The sequence below is a fragment of the Vombatus ursinus genome, unplaced genomic scaffold (genome assembly GCF_900497805.2).
Source record: "Vombatus ursinus unplaced genomic scaffold, bare-nosed wombat genome assembly UNPS02014932.1, whole genome shotgun sequence".
NCBI lineage: Eukaryota > Metazoa > Chordata > Mammalia > Diprotodontia > Vombatidae > Vombatus > Vombatus ursinus.
This window is the reverse complement of record NW_020954710.1, coordinates 9,378,026-9,400,426: the sequence shown is the minus strand read 5'-3', so window position 1 is coordinate 9,400,426 and position 22,401 is coordinate 9,378,026. Positions and strand designations below refer to the sequence as shown.

At 46.1% G+C, this 22,401-nt stretch overlaps 1 protein-coding gene across 1 annotated transcript in view; it reads left to right on the top strand.

Moving 5' to 3' along the window:
• CAMTA1 (calmodulin binding transcription activator 1) overlaps nt 1-22,401 on the top strand; it is a 1,293,563-nt gene that overhangs the window by 1,166,482 nt on the left and 104,680 nt on the right. Inside the window, exons 12-13 of the mRNA XM_027843932.1 lie at nt 9,209-9,335; nt 19,700-19,834. Of these exons, the coding sequence (XP_027699733.1) occupies nt 9,209-9,335; nt 19,700-19,834 (262 nt within the window). The remainder of the gene's footprint in view (nt 1-9,208; nt 9,336-19,699; nt 19,835-22,401) is intronic.

The window sequence follows — 22,401 nt, the reverse complement described above, 5'->3', positions numbered from 1 at the left end:
TGTCCTTGGCAGCCTCCTTTCTCCTCTATCTGTGCCTCTGTCCTTTGTCCCCACCCCCATCCCCCTTCTCTTTCCCTCCCTTGCTGAGTCTCTCAAGGTGCTAGCTAATAGGCTTATAGTAGTGAAGTCATTTTAGCAGATGTTGCCTTCAAGGAATGACAGATAACCTAGCTAACATTTTGGATCATAGAATTTTGACCTAGAAGGGATTTTAGAAATTCTTTAGCCCAACCCTTTCGTTTTGAAATGAGAAAATTGAGACCCAAGGGAATTTTTGCCCAAGGTCACACAGATAACAATTAACAGAAGCAAGATAGGTCTCTGGTCTTCTGACTCTAACTCCAGTGATCTTTCCAATGCACTGTGCCCCCTCTTGGATCAGAGGCCTGTTTTGGAGCACTCTAAAATCACCCCCTGAAGTCAGCCCCCTACTGCATCTGTAATACAGAGCTGGGCCTTCACGGGGACCAGAGACCCTGGAGAGCAGCAGCCCAAGAGAAGCCCAAGGCAGCAATGGGAGAACCTTCTCCACACCTCCCCTAGATACTACGTAGGAGAGGACAGAGCCGGAATGTGACCCAGCCTACTTGCGCAAGGGCAGTTCTGCCTGATATAAGGGGAGAGGGCTCCCCTTGGCTGCGGAGCCGTAGCTTGGGGTAATCGTCCTTTTGTCCATCTGCCATTCTCCAGGCTGCCTTCTCCAACCAGGACACTAGGTGGTGCCCTCCGCCAGTCTCTGAATGGCCCTTGGCGCCATGGTTAGCTGAGCCTGGGCCATGTGGTTTAGAGTTGGGGAAATGGAGGGATCCAGACACCAGAGCCCACAGCCTAGCCCTGCTGCCCGGGGCCACATGCCAGAGACCACCTGCAGACACCCACCTATCCAGGGCCCCTGTCCATCACTGCCTTCCTTACCACAACAGAGGTCCTTCCATTGAAATTTCCCTGAACCATATCTCACATGAGCTGAATCAGGAGAGGTCTAATATGCTGAATGAGGGAAGTGGTAGTCCTACCGTCCTAGGCTGTGATTAATCAAACCACGTCGGCAGAAGTGTATGCAGTTCTGAGTCATTGACAAATAAGAGGGTGCAGGGTGGAACAAGCGTTTATTAAATACCTACTCTGTGCCAGGCCAGGTACAGTGCTAAGTGCTTTACAAATATTATCTCATTTAATCCTCACAATATTCCTGGGAAGTGGGTGCTATTATTATCCCCATTTTATAAATGAGGAAACCGAGGCAGACAGAGGTGAAGTGACTTGCCCAGGGTGATACAGCTACTAAGTGTCTAAGGCTGAATTTGAACTCAGGTCTTCTTGGCTCCAGGCCCAGTTCTCTTTATCTACTGTGCCACCTAGTTGCCTTCTAGATGAAGTAGACCAGGAGATCCTGAGGGAACTGGGGACACATAACATCTGAAAATGGGTAGAAGGAAATGAAGACTGTTAGCCTGGAGAATAGCTCATAGGAGTTTATGATTTAGAGCTGAAAGAGACTTTGGCGATCATCTCTCTGGTGCAGCTCCCCCTGGCTCTTATTTTACAGGGGAGGAAACTGAAGCCCAGAGTGGTTAAGAGAAATGGGGAAACAGTGTGAGGACCGTCTAGCTCCCCTCTGAGGAGTTTTTGTCATCAGGCATAAATGAATGAATGACATCCAGAAATGAATCATCCATGGGAAGAAGTGGACGTTACAATTGCTGACCCACTGTCTTTCAAAGTAGTGGAGAAAGAAAGAGCTAAGAAGGACATATGTATTGATTTTCAAACAGGGGATGAAAGTGGAGCGTGGAAAGTCTAGGTCACTGAGTTTTACTTTTATTCTGGGCAAAATTCTAGAACCTAATATCCAAGGGATGGTTAGTAAACATGTAGAAAAGGAAGCAGTGGTCAAAAAGAGGCAGAAAGACTTCTTCAAGAATTGGTCATACCACAATTAACCTCATTGCCTTTTTTGATAGGGTTGCTGGAATGTTAGATGGAGGTAAATTCTGTAGCTTTAGTTGACTTAGGTGCTAGTAAAGCATCTAATAAAATACCTCTTTCTGGGGAAAAAAAAAGATGGAGATACAGACTTGACAGTAGTACATTGGGAGGATCTGGAAATAGCTAAGTCACCAGATCTAGAGAGCAGTTATTAAATGTTCCTTGTTTATTAACTCAGAAAGTCCCTAGGGGAGTGCCTCGAGGATCTAAATTCTGTCCAGTGCTGTGTGAGATTTTTATCAGTAACTTGGATAAAGGTGTAAATTGCATGCTTACCCAATTTTCAGAAGACACAAAGCTAGGAGGGACATACCAGATAGCAAAGTCAAGATGCAAAAGGATCTTTACAGCCTAGAGCACTGGGCTGAATATAATAATTATAATAATAATAATAATAATTCTTATAAAGCAATTTAAGGTTTTGTAGAATGCTTTATATGTGTTATTTATTTTACTTGTTATCTCAGTAGCTCTGTGAAGTAGGTGCTATTATTAACCTCATGTTACAGGCTCAGAAAGGAGAAGTGACCTGCCCTGTGTCTGAGTCCGAAACCCTACTATCACCATGCCAAGCTGCCTCTCAATGGTGAAAGGTTTCTTCACATTCATTCAGTCTGAGGACCGAGTGAGGAAACCAGAGATCTTTAGCCTGGAGAAGAGAAGGCTTAGGAGGGGCATGGTGGCTGTCTTCAAATATTTGAAGTGCTCTCATGTAGAAAAGAGATTGTGGTGATTATATGGCCCCAGAGGACAGAGACAGGAGCACTGGGGGAAGTTACCAAGCAGCGAATTGAAGCTGGATGACAGAAGAACTTCTTAACCACTAGAGTCATCCCAGCGTGGAGCAGGCTTTGTCAGGAAGTAGTGGGCTCTCCCTCAACAGAGGTCTTCAGGCAGAAGCTATCAGGATACCAGAGTGGGATTTCTTTGGATGCTGGCTTGAATGGGTTGGCCACTGAAATCCATCGAATCTGAGATTCTGTGGTTTTGTAAGTGACTTGTTCAGGGTCATATGGATAGTAAAACTAGATCTTCTGACTTTTAGAGAGCATGATCAATATCTTAAATATCTGAAGAGCCACTATCTGCAGGATTTGTTGTGGTGGTTCAATCGTTTTTCACTTGTGTTTGATTCTTTGTGACCCCATTTGGGGTTTTCTTGGCAGAGATACTGGAGTAGTTTGCCATTTCCTTCTACAGCTCATTTGACAGATGAGGAAACTGAGGCAAACAAAGTTAAGTGACTTGCGCAGTCACACAGCTAGCAAGTGTCTGAGGCCAGATTTGAACTCAGGAATATGAGTGTTCCTGACTCCAGGCCTGACACTCTATCCATTATAACACCTAGCTGCCCTGTATGCAGGATTTATTCTGTTTGAGTGGATGAATGAATGAATATTAAGAGTTAACATTTACATAGGCTTCAAAGTTTGCAAAAATGCTTTGTGTATGCTGATTTGTTTATATATTGAGTGCTTACTATATCCCCACAGTGCCAAGCCCTGGGGATACAAATACCAGCAAGAAAGACAATCCTTGCCCTCAAGGAGTTTACATTCCAACAGGAGAAGCTCCATTAAGGAGCTGGATAAATTAGTCTCTGCAGAGCAGAGCTAGAAACAACAGGGACATATTACAAGGAGGAAGATTTTGGCTCAACACAAGGAAAAACTGTCTAGCCATCAGAGCTGTCTAACAGTGCCTTGTGAAGGTGGTAAATTCTTCTGCTGTAGACCATGTTCAAGCAGAGGCCACGTGGCCATCACATCAGAGATACTGTAGAGAAGAATTCCTTCTTTGGTAGAGAGGTTGGATGAAAGACAGCCTCTAAGTTCTGTTCCCACTCTCCAGCTCCCTTCATGCCAGGTTGTCCATGTCTTACAAGATGGAAATTGATGAGTCAATTAGTGTTTTCTAATGAGAGTGGTCCAGAGAACTTAGGGTGGAGGCAGGACTACCCTGGTGTGTAAGAAGGGCATTAGAACAGGAGGTTTCTGGAATTTCGCCAGGTGATGGAAGCCTGGAGTCCATATCACATGTGACTCAATTAAAGTCGTGAAAGATCTCTAGCCTAAGGAAGAGAAGATGCGGGCGGCAGAGGGGGAGACATGATAGGTGTTTGAGTGTTTGAAGAACTGTCATGAAAAAGAGGGATTAGACTTATTTTGTTTGGGTGTAAGGACAGAACCAGGAGCAAGGGGTAGATGTGATAGTGAAGCAGGTTCAGGCTTGATGTCAGAAAAAAGTACCCACCCATTAGGGCTGCCCCACAGGACAATGGGCTGCCCCTCCCCCCTACCTTGGAGGTCTTCCTCCATCCAGAGGCTCGATACCGTCACCACTTGTTGGGTTTGTTAGAATGGAGATTTTTTTTTTAATTTTTTTTCTCAATTATGCATAAAAAAAATTTTAACTTTTTTTAAAATTTTGAGTTCCAAATTTTCTCCCTCCCTCTCCTCACCCCTCCTTGAGAAGGCAAGCAAATTGACATAGATTATACATGCACAGTCATGCAAAACATTGCCATATCAGCCATGTTGTAAAAGAAAACAGACAAAAAAAAGTGACGAAAAAAGAGGATAGAGATCTTTGTTCAGGCGTGGGTCAGAAGAAGATGGCTGCTAAGATCTCTTCCAATTCACAAATTCTATGATTCCAAGACACTCCTAAGGTGATTCCAAATGGAGGAGAAGGAGGAGGGGAAGACAATGAGCTTCTCAGCAGCCTCCATCACACTGCTTGGGCTCGCTGGCTGGGGAGAGCGATGCCAGGGCTGGTGGAGGTCAGCAGAGCTGGGAGATGGCCTGTGCCCCCAGGACTCCCTTGGGTCTCCTAGGAGCACATCCCTACAGCTAGGAGGGACCTCAGTGCCCATCTAGCCCAACGCTTTCCTTTTACAGAGAGGGAAACTGAGGCCCAGGGGAATGAAGGGGCTCGCCCACGGTCACGTAGACAGTGAGTGGTAGTGGTGTTGCCTGTCCTTCATTTCCAAAGAGGACCGCCGACATCACGGGGGATGTCTGGACTTGCGCTTGAATCAGATTTAAGTGAGGCAGAGCTGCTCAAGGTCGCCAGCCTCGCTCTCTCCTGCAGTCATTGAAAGAAGTGTTAGAAACGGGGTTTGACCTTAGATGCTCCGACTACGGAGGGAGCCTCAGTTCTGAACCAATCCCCAGCTTGGGGTGGGGGGGACAGTGGAAAGAGCCCTGGGTTTGGAGTCAGAGGACTGAGTTCAAATGTAACACCACCTGGGTACCCGCAGGCACATCGCTGAGCCTCCTTGGCCTCGGTTTCCCACTTGCTAAATGAGGGGTGTTGAACGAGGTGGCCCCCAGGTTCCTTCCTAGGATGCTCCGATCCAGTGAACAAAGCAGCATCCCTAATCACTGTCAACAGAAAGTTCTAAGGGAGTTCACTAAAAGCAAGCATCTTTCAGATCAGAGACCCTAAGGCCTGGAGCCTCAGAATCAGCCCCAGAACGAGCTGCATTCCTAGGACCCTTTGTAGATGCTGGTGGGCAGCCAGAGACTGAGACCGCTCAGAGTAAGAGCTCCTCCCAGAGCTGCTTCAGACATGGCCAGAGCTGATACCAGCCTTCAGCGGGGATATCCCTCCCTTCTCCCCTTACTTTGTCTCCTCCCTCTCCCCCTGCCTGGGACAGGCCTGGCACTAGCTGGTGGGCACTTGAGGTAGAGGGGGCCAACTCTCAGAATGAGTCTTCCCTGGTGGGAGGTGAAGGAGGTGGCGTCTCCTGGGGCAGGAGTCCTAACTGAGTCTAGGGGAGTCTGGCCTAGAAAGGGTCATCTAGGGCCTTCTCCGAGGGCTCGTGCTGCGGAGTTCCACACAGCACTGCTGGGAAAGCAGCTGTTCTTGAGCCTCGGTGGAACCTCTCCCGGTTGCTCTGTGTGGGGGAGAGATGACGTCAGGAGTGGTTCCCAGTCTGTCTGTGTGGGCGGCTAGCATAGACGCAGATGCCCAGGAGATTGAAGGAGCAAGGGGACGAGGGGAAGGCAGGGCTTTGGGTTGTAAAGCTACCCGGAGCCCACATCCCCATCACACCCTTCAGTTCCACATCCCCGGCTCTGTTTGGCAGTAGAGATGAGCAAATTCTTGCTCCCCATCCCCCGGTTCGCAGCCCTTCCTTTCCTCCACTCGGAATCACACAGAACTTCCCTTGACAAGCACCTAGGCCAGAGTCCTCTCCTTCCACACATTCTCCCTGCCTCTGCTGCCACGTTTCTCCCTCTCCGAGGGCTGAGTCTTTCTTTCTCCCTGGCTTTGCCATCTCCCCACAAGCTCTGCGCCAGCAGGAGCTGATGGGGGGCTCCAACACACAGCAGCATTCTTTGGGGGCTCAGCAATATCCCTCCCCAATTCTGTTAGCCCAGGTTGGGACAGGAAGGATGGATGGAATCCCCTCTAGTCCAAACTCTCACTCAGAGCAGGAATCCTCCACTCTGCCTGCATGCTTTGGTGCTCATAGGTCTTGAACTAGAAAGATCCTCAGAAGCTATCTAGACCAGGGCCCTCATTTTAGAGATGAGGAAACTGAGGCTCAGAGCGGTAAAGTGACTTGCCCAAAGTCATGCAAGTAGTAAGTGACATAAGCAGGATTTGAACTCAGGTCTCTGACTGTAGACCACCAATTTTTTCCCATTGTAGCAGCCCGCCTCCTTCAGGTAAGATATTAGGGGTAGAGGAAATATAGGCAGGAGGGGAAAGAATGGAAAATTTCTCACTCTAGGCTCCTTCCTCCCCCCCCTTTCCTGGTCTCGTTGAATCTGGAAAGCCTGGAAGCATCAAACACAGATACCAGAGCTGAAAGGCAGACAAGGGTTATCCAGTCCAACCCTCTTATTTTACTGATGAGGAAACTGAGGCTCAGAGAAGGGGTGACTAGCTGAGAACTCCATTATATCCCAAAGCACTGTGAGCTAGTGCTGTTAAAAATCTCTTCCTTTTATTGAGTTGAATTCTGCCTTGTAGTAGCATTCTCTCCTCAGCAGTCTTACTTCTGCCCTCTGGAATCCTAATAAGTCCAATCGATCAACAATGTGCTAAACACTCTTCTAAGATTTAGACATACAAATAAAAAGCAAAAATAGTTACTGCCCTCAAGGAGCTTACATTCTGATGAAGGAGCAAGCATATAAATAAGTGAGAGCATGAAAGGCATATAGGAGGCTGCTAGGTGGCTTCAGATAAAGTGCTGGCCTGGGTCAGCACTTTGAATCTGAGTTCAAATCCAGCCTCAGACACTTACTAGCCATGTGATCCTGGGCAAGTCACTTTACCCCATGTGCCTCAGTTTCCTTATCTGAAAAATAAACTGGAAAGCCAAGAAAACCCCAAATGGGGTCATGAAGAGTTGGACATGACTGAAACAATCCAACAGGGACACAACAATGAAAGGTAGATACAGGGTAGATAGGAATTAGTCTTAAAGGGGAAGACGTTTACAGATGGAGGTGGGGAGGGTAGAGAGAAGTGAAGGGACCAGAAAAAGCCTCCAGCAGGATGTGGCATTTGACTTGAGATTTAATGAAAACTAGGGATTCAAGGAATTGGAAAAGCATTACAGGCATGGGTGACCTCCCGTTCAAAACCATGGACATGGGAAGTGGAGCGTCCGTGTGAGGGAAGGCGAATAGGTCAGTCCTTCCTCCCATGTTCAGGCTTCATCTTCTTGAAGACAGCTAACCACCTCCCCACCTCCTGAGCTCGCTCCCATTTCCTTGGCTTGGTGGTTATGTCCTTATGTTCCCTGCTCTCAGCGGGGAAACAATAGCTCTTTTCAAATATTTGAAAGTCCACCATGTTGGAAGAGGAATTACCCTTTTTCTGTTTAGTGCTAGAATAGCAATGAGTGGAGATTGTAAGGGGGCAAACTGGGCTTGATGGAAGACTCAATTTCACAGGCTCATGGATATGGATCTGGAAGGAGCCTCACAGCCTGTCTGGTTCACTCTCCTCATATTACAGAGGAGAAAACTGAGGACTATGGATGTCAAATGGATGCTCAAGGTCATACACATATTAAAGGTCAAAGTCAGGTCATAGGCTCATCCTTTCCTAGGTCTAGAAGGGACCCCAGAAGCCATCTAGTTCAAGCCTCTCATTTGACAATTGAGGAAACTGAGGCTCAAGGACATTAAGTGGCTGGCTCTGGTCACACAGTTGTGTCACAGGCAGGATGTGAACACATCCTCTGACTCCACAATCTGTGTTCTTTCCATTATACTACAGCCTCCTAATTACAAGAGTCTCAAAGTGGAATGGGTTGCCTTGGGAAGGGGTGGTTCTTCCTCCTTGGAGGTCTCCAAGCAGAGAGTAGATGACCATTTATTGGATATATTACAGCAGGGATTCTTGTTCAGGTCCAGGTTGGACTAGGGGAACAATGAAATCTCTTCCAACTCTACCATTTCTGTGATGTGAGAGGATGGATGGACACATGGCAAAGAGGTTGGGAGAGAATGGCCCAGAATCTCATGGATGCCAGCCAGTTCTCAGGTGTGTCATGGGCTCAGAAAGACTAAGAAACACTGCATCTGTTTTTTTGTTTTGTTTTAGGTCCAGAAAAGGATGGGTACTCAAGCCCTCCCCTAAAGTTTGTGTAAGAGCCAAAGTTAGGCACTCCATACAGGAGTAGAGAAGGCGGGAGTCCCAGGGAGTGAGCTCCCCCTGTCATTCTGAGCAAGTCTGCCAAGCTGGAACTAGGCCAGGGCAGGGAAAGGGAAACACACCTTACCTTAACCCTCTCCCTCCTAGAGAGCTATTCTCCATAGCAAGAAAAAAAAAAAGAGGAGGGATAGATAGTTTGACAAAAGGAACTAACATACCAATCAATTCTAACACTATATACAATGTTCCACCCCCATAGCTCCCCACCTCAGCAAAGAATAGAAGGAAGTGACTTCTCACATCTCTTCTTTGGAGCCAAGCTTGGCCATTATAATCACAGCTTTCAACTTAGATTTTGCCATTGTTGTTCTTTCTATTATGTATATTATTTTCCTGGCTCTGCTTCTTTCCCTTTGCATCAGTCCATATAAGTCTTCCCATGCTTCTCTGTATTTTTCCAGTTGTGCTCTTTTCTCCTTTCTATAGGGTCTCTTAGTCCAGCGCTTCCAAGTTGTGTCCTCGCTCCCACCAGCCTACCACCTTCTGTAGTTCTCTATGGCCTTCCTCACTTGCCTTTGTCTTCCTTTTGTTGCAGGGAGGAGTGAAAGTCCTGATCACAGGCCCGTGGCAAGAAGCCAGCAATAACTACAGTTGCCTGTTTGACCAGATCTCAGTGCCTGCGTCCTTGATACAGCCAGGGGTGCTTCGATGCTATTGTCCAGGTAAGAAGGGCGACTTCCTCAGACCATTGCCAGGCCAGGGGTTAGAACTGACAGATGAATGAATCAGGAGTCAAGAGACAGAGGACTAGGGAGTCAGGGAGGGGCGCACCAAGGCCAGGAGTCTCATCTTAGCACTAACCAGCTGCATAGCCTTGGGCAAGTGATTTCCCCTCTCTGAGACTCAGCTCCTTTCCCTGTAAAATGAGAAAGCCTAAGAACTCTGTGCTATGAGAATGACCAATCCTGGCCCTGGAGAAGGTGAGGAAATATACCTCTCTCCTTTTGTTGGAGTGGTAGGGTACTACGGATTGTTGAATATGCTGTCAAACCAAGTTCATAAGATTTTCTTAACTGTTTTTCTTTGTCATAACAGAAGGCTTACTTTGGGAGATTTTTTTTATACCCAACACCTAACACAGTGCCTAATACATAGTGAGTGTTGAACAAAGCCTGCAATTGATGGGTTGATTTGGAGTGGGAGGGAGGCAGCTTTTTGAATAGATCACTGGACCTGGAGTCAGGTAGACCTGAGTTCAAATCCATCTTCAGACATTTCCTAGCCATGTGACCCTTGGCAAGTCACTTAACCTCTTCTACTTAAGTGTTCTCATTTGTCAAATAAAAACACCTACTCCAGGATTGTTATAAGGATAAAATAAGACATTTGTAAACATTTTGCAAAACATACAGTGCCATATACATTCTAGCTATTATTTTTATAGTGCAGAAATCACTGTTATGTAAAAAAAAAAAGACATCAATAAAACTTTAAATAAACCAACTAACAGATGAGGGGAATAAAATAAATATGGGACTTAATCTGTTTTCTCATCTGTAAGATGGTGGGGGTGGGGAGAGTTAGACTGAATGACATGACACCAAGTTCTAAGGGCCCTTCTTCTCAAACATTGGTGTAGAGGAAAGAGCCCTAAAGCTAGAGTCACAGGGCCTGGGTTTAGATCCTGGCTCTGTGTGACCTTGGGCAAGTCACTTGACCTCTCTGGACATCCATTTCCTCCTTCCTAAAATCAGGGAGTGTAGGTCCTCTCCAAAGTCCTTTCCAGTTTTAATAGCCTATCTTCTACCATTGCCTCCAGTTTTGACATTCTGAGATACTGAGATCTCCAAGATAGAGATGGAGATGCCTCCAACTCCAAGAATTCAATTCCATTTAATTCAGCAAGTATTCCTTAAGTACCTACTATGTACTTAAGTACAAGTACTGTGTACTTAAGTACAAGGCATTCACTGTGCTAGGTTCAAAAAGATATCCTACCTAAAATTGGTGCCAGAGAGCCTCAGGACCACTACCCACAGGACCCTCAAAGACCAAATTAATCCATTGTAAGTGTGGGTCCTTGTGATACCACCCCCTCCCCAACTGAGTACAAGAATGAAGTTAGATCAGCTTCTCAAATAAATCAAGAAATTTTCCAAAGAACAGGACAATATTGTTGGGGGCAAGTTGGGGTGGGAGAGCCCTATTGTCCTTTATACTAGACTGTAAACTTCATGAGGTCAAGCAATATGTTATCTAAACTTTCCCCAGCATCTAACAAGATAGCTAGCTGTAGGATGCTCTGCACATAGAACGTGTTTAATCAGTATTTGTCGGATGAATGGATGGATGGATGGATGGGTGAATGGATGGATGGATGGATGGATGGATGGATGGATGGATGGGTGAATGGATGGATGGATGGATGGATGGATGGATGGATGGATGGATGGATGGATGGATGGATGGATGGATGGAAGGATAGGTGGATGGATGGGTGGATGGATGGATGGATGGAAGGATGGACGAATGGATGGATGGATGGATGGATGGATGGATGGGTGGATCGATGGATGAACAAATGGATGAATTCAAGGCCAAGCTGCCTTTCCAGGAACAAAAGGGGAGAGTGAATATGTGGGCTGAAGGGCTGTGAGCAGGCAGCTCTAGCAGTCACCAAGTCAACATTTTCCACCTGGGCCACCTCAGCTCTGGAGGCCAGTCACTCAGAACCTTCCCACTTTCATTTCTACTTGCTTTCCTGGCATCTACTTGTTTTGTTCTTTCCCTTGAGCTGTTAGCCTGGTCCTGCTCTCCAGCTGCTAGGACTCCTGATCTCCTAAAGGGCAATAAGGGCGAAACAAACTTCAGTTAATCCCCCATTAGAAGCCCTGGGTCTGAATCCTAGGTCGGCAGAGCTTAATAGCCATGTGGCCTTGGTCTGACCTCTCTGGAACACAGTGAGGCAAAGGCACTAGATCAGAGATGTCAAACACTCAGCCCAGGAAGCCTACAGCACTCTCAAGTGCAGCCTGAACCAGAATAAAATGTGATTGGAAAATATTTAAAAAACAAATAGAAATACAATAAAACATAGATCATGTTAATCTGCTGTTTTCTAAGCCCATATGGACTCCTAGGAATCCTTGTATCCAGTTTAGTGCTGCCCCCCCGCCTCGTTTTTATTTGAGTTTGACACCATTGGACTAAATGGCCTCTGAGTGACCTCTACGGTCCCCTGCGACCCTATGTGTCTGCTCCTTTTTGTCCCTCCATCAATCAGTCAAAACAAGCATTTATTAAATGCTTACTGCATACCAGACCCTCTCTGCCCCATTCCTGAGGGCCCAGAAAGAGGTGCACATGGGGCTGCCCCCTAGACCAGGGCTGTCCCCCCTGACTCTAACAAAAAATAAGAGGAGACAGAAGAGAAGATCAAGAAGTGGAGGGCCAAAATGCTGCCCAGGCTTTGCTCAGGCCTGCCATGGGCCCTCCCTCCTCATTCTCTTTTCTTCTCCTCCAGACGTCCTGACTAATTCTTGGGCTTGAGCCATCTCAGATGCTCACCTAGCTATTATTGTACAAAACCTGTAATAATGAAGGGATGGGATCTGCATGGGCCCCCGGCCCTGGAAAGGAGGAGACAACATGCTATTAAACTGTCTATACCTGGTCTTTGTTTGGCCTGAAATACAGATCCTGCCTGTCTCCTGCATGCCCCTGCTCCCTGGTCCTTACCCGTCCTCCTTGGGACAGAGTTACCTCTGCTAACCCTTCCAGACCGAGATTCTGCTCTCTGTCCTGTTGTCCCAGACTCTCCCATGTCTCATCAGACGGAGCAGAGAGAAAGCCACACAGCCCACTCTCCCTCCATGATACCATAATATAATCCACTAAATACTTACTAGGTGCCAGGCTCTATGCTAAGCACTAGGGAGATAAAGACAAACTGGCCTTGCCTTCAAGGGCCTTACATTCTACCTAGAAAAAGAATATATGCACAGATGAATAAATTTGAGGTTATCTGAAAAGGTGGAGTGTACTAACAACTGTGGGGTTGAAGGGGAGGGAACCGAGAAAGGTTTTTCGTGGGAGGTTTCACTTAAATTGAGCCTCAAAGAAAGTTAAGAATTGTAAGAAGCAGAGGTGAGAAAAAAGGCATTCTAGGCAGGGGACAACCTGTGCAAAGGTGTGGAGGTGAGAATGTCAGGTTTGGGAACAGAAGAGGTAATAAGACAACACTATGGTCCATCCAACACAGGGGTTTCAAGCTAGAGACTGGTCAAGATGACTAGACTGTAAGCTTCTGGAGGGCAGTGAACGAATCTTATTTCCCTATGTAGGACAGCCATGGTGCTATAAGCTAAGCTGGTGACTAGGCAGGCACTTAGACTCTTATTCACCCTTACTTTTGAAGAACCAAGCTATTCATCCCCTTGGGCATCACCTTCATGACAGCCACTCTCTTGGTCCTTCCCTTCTGGGGAGTAGCTTGCCTTTCAAACCAAGCCCGTGAGGGGAAATGGTGGATGTCCACATCAGTGCTGGCCCAACCACTGCAATGCACTCATTTGCCCAGAAAAGGATAGATTCCTATGATTTCATTGGTATGAGGAACTCCCAGGAGAGGAAACTCCTCTTACCAATGCAAGTTGGCACCCTCTCTGCATGAAACATCGAGAGTTTGAATGACTTGCCCAGACAGGGTCTGGGACAAGCCTAGAACCCAGGAGACGAGCAAAACAAAGTACTATATAAGGTCCAGAGTGGCAGGGTCAGAAAAGATTTCATAGTTAGGCTTTTTCAGGTGGGTTCTAATTCAACAGGTGAAGAGGGAGAGGGCAGGAATTCTAGATGCTAGAGGCAGCTAGATGGTGTAGCTGATGGGTACCGGCCTTGGAATCAGGAAGACCTGAGTTCAATTCTGACTCAAACACTTACTAGCTGATTTTGTGGCCCTGGGCAAGTCAATTAACTCAGCCTCAGTTCTTCACCTGTCAAACGAGGATAATAAAAGTACCTGCATTACACGGTTGTTGTGAGGATCAGATGTCCTATTTGTCAAGCCTTTGCAAACTGTAAAGTATTATATAAACCTGGCTATTATAATTACAGAAATAGGAAACAACGTAAGCAAAGGTGTGAGATTAGGAGAGAGGGGCGTGGGGCGGAGAGTGGGCCAATGAAATTTGAGTATAGAGTGCATGGAAGAGAGGAGAAAAGATGAAGATTGAAGAGTCGTGGGCACCATATTATGAAGGGTCTTGAATTCCAGGCCAAGCACTTAGAGCTTCATACCTCAGTACTCCAAGGAGTCCAACGTGGGCCCTTCCTCCACTGATACAGATCATTCTGCAACTTAGCAGATGGTCTCCATGAGCTGCTGTGGCCAAAAAAAATCATACCCTCGTGGCCAGCCTGGTGCTGAGCCTCTCCACACTTAGCCAGGCTGATCCCAGGACAAGAGTCCATGACACGGGCCATCCTGGGCCCCGTACTTGGGGTTTTTCCAGCTTGGTCAGACCTGCCAGCACTTATGTTCCACTGGCACAGCCTTTGAGGACCCAAGGTCACCTCCGTGGCCTAAGGCAGTAATGGTCAGAGCAGGGCAGTAATGGACAGAGGCCTTTAGAGCTGTTCCTAATAAACGTCTGCTGGATGGCCTTGTCTGTATCATGAGGGCCCTGGGCCAGACGATCCAGGATTCTGTGGGTGGGGGAGGGAGGGAGTGAATCCACGAATGAGGGAACAGCACACAAGGCCAGAGGGGCCGCCCAAGTAGCCCCAACAAGGGTTGGGGCCTCCAACGTGGGGGCCCCTCTCTACTAAAGCTCTCTCCCTTCTGAAACTTACAGAAAATAAGGTTACCCTTTCAGAAGGACATGAATGGGGTCCCAGAATGTTGGCCTAGACCTCTGTACAGGACATGGCAGTTCTACAAAACTCAAGGCCTCAGCTTGCCTTTCTAAAAAAGGAGGCTAGGCTCCTTCCAGCTCCAAACCTGTTATGAAATGACTCCCATCGCTAGAGGTGGGAGGGACCTTAGATAACACCTAAGCTGTCCCCCTCATTCGGCAGAGAAGGAAAGGGACTCATCTAAGATCACACAGCAAGTCAGTGGAGGACTGGCATCCTAGAAGCCAGGTCGCCTCAATCTGAGTTTAGCTAAACTACTGCTGCCCCTTAGAGCGTCCTGAGGAAGAACCCACGCAAAGGGTTTCAGCTGGACTCTCTCTCCTCTCCTCTTCTCTTTTTGTCTCTGTGTCCCCCCTCTCTACCCCCTTCTCTCTGTCTCTCTGTGTCTCTCTTTATCTCTCCATCTCTCTCTCTGCATGCCCAGTCCAACCTCTGCTGTGAGGGTCTCTGTCTCTCTTTTTTTTTCTCCTCTGTCTCCTTCTGACTCTGACTCTTTCTCTCCCTATCTCTGTCTCTCTGTCTCAGTGTATCTGTCCTTCTATCTTAGTTTCTGTCTCTGTGTCTGTCTCTCTTCCCTTCTCTCTGTTTCTCTGTGTGACCCTCTGTCTCTCTGTATCTTTCTGTCTCTCTCCATCTCTCACCATCTCTGTCTCTGTCTTTCTCTGCATGCCCAGTCCAGCCCTTGCTGTGAGGGTCTCTCTCTCTCTCTCTCTCTCTCTCTCTCTATCTATCTATCTATCTATCTATCTATCTCTTTCTCTCCCTCTCCCTCTTTCTCCATTAACTTTCCAAAATCGATCAATACATAAACACTTGTTAGGTACCTACTATGTGCAAGGCACTCTACTAGATGCCAAGGATACAAAGGAAAAATAAATAATCATTGCCCTCAAGGAGCTTACATAGAGCAAGTCACAACAAGGCAGGTGGAGGGAGGAGAGGAAAAGAAATAAGTTTTTATTAAATACCTACTATGTGCCGGGCACTATAGCACTAACAAATATTATTTCATCTGATAGGAGTAAGATATCAGCTCTTTCCAAAACTCGGTCCCCCAAACTGCTGTGGTAGTAATGAGGAGGAAGATGTAAGGTGAAGGAATTTATATGCTCTGGGGAGCTGGAAGGGACTTTGAAATCATGTAGTTTAGACTGGGAGTTCCTCGAGGGCAGGCACTGTCTTTTGTCTTTCTTTGTATCTCCAGGGCTTAGCACCAAGCCTGGTACATAGTAAATGCGTAACAAATGCTAGTTGACTGGCTGACAAGCTTAACCCCTTCATTTTACAGATGAGGAAACTGAGAGTCTGTCATTCCAGTTTGAGAATCCCCAAATCCAGGCTTGGCTGAGATAATGATGAAGGGATGATAAGAAGACAAGGCAATGTGGGATATGGTCAGACCCAGTCTCAGAGTCAGGGAGATGTGGGTTCGAGTTCCCCCTCAGACTCATCCTGGCTGTGTGACCCTAGGCAAGTCACTTGACCTGCTGGTGTTCCAGGCAGCTCTCTAAAACCAGCATTTCCTTACTAGGAGTTCTGAAATTGCAGACCATGATCATAATGATAACGGTGACAGCAGCAGCCACAGTAATAATAGTAGTAGAAGTAGTAGTAGTAGTAGTAGTAGTAGTGGTAGTAGTAGTAGTAGTAATTAACATTTCTATGATGCTCACTAAAATGCCTTACATATTCTCTCTCATTTGATCTTCCCAACAACCCTGTGCGGCCATGGGAAATAGTGGAAAAGGTATTAGATCTGGGTTTGCATTCAGATTCTGGCACTTGCTGCCTGAGGGATGGGGGCAAATCACTCCACTTCCCTGGAACTCAATATCCTTTCTGTAAAGTAAGGAGGCTGGATAGAATGGCCCCTGAAGAGAATTCTGGTTTTAAGTCCCATCATATAGAATTTAGGCAGACACTATAACATTTTTCTCCATCACATAATAGGTAATAATTTTCATAGGTAATAATTTTCTTGAAGTAGTATTTTTCGTAGGTAATAATTTTCTCCATCCTATAAATGAGGAAATTGAGGCTCAGTCCACCAAAATGAGTCAGATTTCCCGTCTCTAACAGACAGACCCTAAAACAGACCACTATCATTTCTAGCAGGAAGGCTTCCAAAAACACCCACAAAGTCAATGCAGACCAACTTGTTGGCCATAAATAAGGTAGGCAGGTTAAGCGAAACACAAGCAGGCCGTGTTTTCGTCAATTGCAGCCAACACCAGCTCAAGTGTCCACAGCACAGACAGTCTAGATGGCAGGGTCCAGTCCACCTGCCCTGTTGGACAGCCCAGCCCTGTTCCAAACAACTCCCAAACCCACTCAGGAAGCAGAAAACACACACAGCCCATGTAAACTGACTTTAACGAGACCCTAATCACATGGAAAGGTCAAGAGGGAGATGACAGAGTCAAGATGACCAAGCTAAGAATAAAATGGTGATGAAAGGCACAGGCCAGAAAACAGCGGAAGGAGAGTTCAGATGGGGTGAGGCAGAGCTGCCTTTTGAAGGATGGGCAAGGCAGTTTTGTGGCCCAACCTTCCTGCAAGGGAGCCAAAATTCCCCAGGGGTCATGAAAAGGTGGAAGATCAAGTTTAAAGGGAGATAAAGGAGAGGGCTGCTCTTTGTGGAAATAGCCCTCCTCAGGCAGCAGCTGCCTCCTGGGCAAGAGCAGCCTGGGCCCCTGAGGAGCAGTAGCAGGGGTGCAGGGGGCGAGCAGTAGGTAGGCACGGGGTCCAAGCCCAGTCCTGAGAAGGAGGTGCCATAGAATGGTGGGAATAGCATTGAGTCTGAAGTCCTGGGCCTTGGAGGCAGCTGCCTGTTTCAGTGGATGGGGTGGTAGGGTCAGAGCCAGGAAGATCTGAGTGGAAATCCCCCCAGATATTCACTTAGATGTGTGAGCCTAGACAAATCACTTACCCTTAACCCTCAGCACAATGGGGACAAGAATGCTACAAACCTTGAAGAGATATTGTGAGGTTCAAATGGGATAATGTGTGTAAAATGTTTTGCAAAGCTAAAAAATATTATATTAGGGGCAGCTAGGTGATGCAGTGGATAGAGCACTGCCCTGAAATCAGGACGACCTGAGTTCAAATCCACCCTCAGACACTTACTAGCCGTGTGACCCTGGGCAAGTCACTTCACCCTGTTGGCCTCAGTTTCCTCATTGTAAAATGAGCTGGAGGAGAAAATGGCAAACCACTTCAGTGTCTTTGCCAAGAAAACCCCAAAATGTGTCACGGAGAGTCAGACACAATTGAACAACAAATTGATATTATTATTATTATTGTTCTTGTTGTTACTGTAATTATTATTATTACTATTTACTACCTGTGGGACCTTGGGCAAGTCACTGACCTCCCTGGGCTTCAATCTCCTCCTTTGTAAGATGAGGGAGCTGAATAAAATGATCTCTAAGGTCCTTTCCAGCTCTAATCTTTGGAAGAAGCAAAAACCGCCTGCCTCCCCCAACTTGGATCCATCAGCCTCAATGGCATAGAGAACTCCTCCTAAATTCAAGGAAATGGGGAAAGGAAGAGAAGGAAGGGGCTTCTGCGGTACTCCAAGAAAAGCCCGGGCCAGGGGACACTGACTTTGAGTATCTCAGAAGCCTTGACATGTAGGGGGAAAACAGAGGTGGGAGAAGGGTGAAGGAGGGGAAGGGGCTTTAGCTCAACAAGAGAAGGACCACGTGATCAATTTGTCCAAATTCTTCCTTTTTCAAAGAAGAAAAGTGTCAGAAAGGAAAGGGCTTTGCCAAAGGTCACATGGAGGCTGTTCCATAACTAAAGTCCCCATGTCCTGATTCCAGTCGAATGAGAACTTAACAAGAAGATATGGAAAAGGACTGGGGCTAGACTTATGATTTCAGCAGTATGAGGAACTCCCAGGGAGGAAATTCTGTCTTCTCGTGCAAGTCGGCACCTTCTCTCCAATGAATGGTCTTAGAGAAATGTCCAGAACTCAGAGGGAGGGGTGATGCTTCAAGGCCCTTCTTTCCTTTCTTTTTCTCTTCTTTTCTTTCTCTCCTTTCCTATCCACCAACAATTTGACAAAAAAAAAGAAAACTAAAGTCTTTGTAAGATATGCCTAATCGAACAAATTCTCCTTTGGCTAGAGCCAAAAATGCATTTCTGGCTCTGCCCATTTAGCAGACTCCCTCGCTTTCCGATGGTGAGGAACACAGATACTCTGGAGTCAAGGCTGATCGTTGCATTGATGGGAGCTCCTAAGTCTTTCAAAACTTCATTTCTGCAATGTTGTTGTTACCATGTATATTGTTCTTTCAGTTCTTTTCATTTTACTTTGCATAGTTTCATGCAAGTCTTCCCAAGTTTATCTGAAACTTTTCCTTTCATCATTTCTTACAAAGCATTAGCTTTCCATTACACTCCTATTCCATAGTTTGGTCCGCCATTCCCCAACTGATAAGCACCCTCTTAGCTTCCAGTTCCTCGCTATAACAAAGACAGATGATATAAATATTTTTGTACATGTGGGTCCTTTTCTTCTTTTTAAAATATTTTCTTTGGAGCATCCTGGCCCATCTCTTTCATGCCTTCATTTCTTCAATGGCATCTTCTACTTCAATTCTTCCTTTGATTCCTTCCTTGTAATTAACCAATCAGCAAGCACCTAATAAGCACCTACTATGTGCCATGCACTGCATAATGTGTTGCAGTCTTCTCAAGACTATCATATGCCTCTCCATTGCCCTCTGGAAATTACAAAGTTGTTCGTTTGTTTAATAACCCCAAATTCTCCCTGAAACAAAGGCTCGTCTTTTAAATGCCGATATTCTCGCCAGTATGGTTGTACGTCTTTCAAGACAGTGGAACACTGTGGTCTCCAAGACTTGAAAGTGAAAAAGACATCAACCAGCATCCTCTAACATGCAAACAAGTCCCATGAAAGCTTGAGTGGAAATAGTTCTGGAGGAGGGACAGGGTCAGAAGAACTAGGGAATAAGAGTCAATCAGGGAAGGCTTCCTGGAGTTGGTAGTTTCCATGAAGAGCTGAGCAAGGTCAAAGTAGAGGCAGAATAGATATTGGTGAATGAGTCTTGGAGGGTTATTCCAAGACCATTTGGGGTGGGTGCTAGGTTGAATGATCTGTGCCAGCTCCTTTCATTCTGATTTTCCATTCTTGTGTTTGCAGCTCACGACACTGGCCTTGTGACCCTACAAGTTGCCTTCAACAACCAGATCATTTCTAACTCAGTGGTGTTTGAATATAAAGCCCGGGCTCTGCCCACTCTCCCTTCCTCGCAGCACGACTGGCTATCCCTGGATGGTAAGAGCCGACCCTGGAGCCTTGAGAGGCCAGGGACTTTTATACTAGATCAGAGTTGACCTGTGAATGTTGAGGGAGGGGGGGATGACAGAATCACTATCTTCAAACATCTGAAAGATTGTCTTTTGGAAGAGGGCAGAACGGGGAGCAAAGTGAGGTAAGTGGCCAAGAGGGTGGGTGTCGGAAAGAGCGTCTGAACTTTAGAGCTGTCCGTAAATAGAAAGAGCTGCCTCAGAATTAGATCCTCATCAGAAGTCTGCAAGCAGACAGGATGGCCACTTGTCAAATACAGCCACTCGTAAAGATTCCATTTGGGGCACAGTTTGGGCTTACACGTATCTATTAAGGTCCATTCCACTCTAAAATGCTGTAATTAATGATGCTTCTTGATGATGTTTCAGGTCATGTTTTCTTTAGTTTTTACCTTAGTATCCTAGCTGTAGCTGAGCCTTTCCCCAGTTTGATCAGTCAGTCAGCAAGCATTTATTAAGCCAGGCACCACGCTAAGCTCTGCGGATACAAAGAAAGGCAAAAAAAAAAAAAAAAAAAAAAATAGACCCCACTCTCAAATAACTCACAATCTAATGGCAGAGACAACATGCAAGCAAATATATACAACTACTATATAGACAGGAGAAACTGGAGATGACAGACAGAAGTCTCTTGCATTAAGGGGGATTGAGAAAGGCGTCTTGTAGAAGATGGGATTTTAGCTGGGACTTGAAGAAAGCCAGGGAGGCCAGGAGGCAGGGAATCCCAGACACTGGAATTGTGACAAGTGATCTTGGGACAATTAATCAATCAATCAACAAACATTTATTGAATACCTAGTATGTGCCTGGCACTGTGCTAGGTAATAGGGAAATAAAGACGAAAAAGTGGGTGGTGACAAGCCCTGCTTAGCCAGACTGTGGAGTGGTGAAGGGGAGCAGTAGGCAGAAAGGATGGAAAGGTGTTGGGGTCCAGGGTTGGGGACACTTTCTGAACCGCTTTAAAAATCAAAGAGAAGTCTTTTACTTGATGCTGAGTAGGAAAGGATCCTAAAAGAAAACCAGGAGCTCTCATTCTCTATGCTGTCTTGTCTATTCAGTGGAGTCTGGTCAAGAGTGATTTCCCTAGGAATTACACAGTGTCCCCTCCTTAGAAAAACAGACACCCCCCCCCACAAATGAATAATGTCTCACTGAGCACTGTTTCCTATTTGTACTGTTCCCAAGGGTTTGTAGGAGTCATTCTGTCAAGCACAGTGCCTCTTAGGAAAGAGAACCATATCCCAATTTCCCAGGGTGGTAATTCAGAAAGTGATAGGCCTTTGTGTGTGTGGATGACTCAGGGGCTAGAGCACTGGCCTTGGAGTCAGGAAGACCTGAATCCAAATCCCAAATCAAAAATTTACTAACTGGATGACCCTGGGCAAGTCACTCTGTCTGCCTCAGTTTTGCCATCTGTAAAAAGGAGGTAAAAATAGCACCTACCTCACTGGGTTATTGTGAGAATAGAAGGAAATAATATTTGTAAAGTTCTTTGTAAACCTTACAGTGGTATAAATGCTAGCTATCATTATCATTATTATTATTATTATTATTATTATTATTATTATTATTATTATTATTATTATTATTGTGTCTTAACTATCCCAAGGGAAGGCCTGATGTAATACATCCAGGAGCAGTGACATAATGACCCATTGCTCCGGGTATGCTCCTACCCATATTCCAAGAGGTTACTGAGCTGCCAAAGATACTTATGTGTGTGTTGGGAGATTGGAAGGGGAAATAGATATATGGTCGGATGGATTTATTAAGTGTTTGCTTCTTGCCAAGTGCTGTGCTATGCTAAGTCCCAGGAATACAAATACAAAAGCAAACTGTGTCTCTGTCCTCAAGAAGCTTACATTCTAATAGGAAAATTCAGCACTTTGTGGGGAGTGATGGCCAAGGAGAGGTTTTTTAATTTGGAAAGTAGCAAGAATAGCGAGTGGAACCGCAGAGAAGTAGATTGGTACATCTTTTCCAGTAGCAATGGCAGTGTTGATTGGATTATGTTTCCAGAACTGGAAATCAGGAAGTGAGGATATGAGCGGGTCAGCCAGGCAACTGGTGAGATATACAGGGAGTAAAGTGAGGCGTGGTTGGTGCCAGCCTAGATACAATGGACCACATGAGGCACTTGCCAATCAGAGCCAGACCCAGTTGGGCCCCAGAGCAAGGGGTATAGAGCTAAACCAAAGACATATGAATGTGTACATGCCACAGATCTTGCAATGGCCCTGACCCACTCCCAGCCAGATGGGAACCCTTGGATACTTTGCTACGATGGCAGCATGGTGTGATGGACAAAATATTGGTCTTGGAATCAGAAGACCTGAGTTCAAGTTTTGACTCTGATGGCTCCCTACTGCATGACCTCAGTTAGCCTCAATTTCCTCATTTGGAAAATGAGAGGGTTGGATTAGAAAACACCTGAGGCCTGTGATCTTATGGTCTGTAGAACAGGGATAGTAATACTCACCCTTCCTAATTTGATGGGGCTGGATTAGGTGGCATCTGATATCCCTCCCAAGTCTA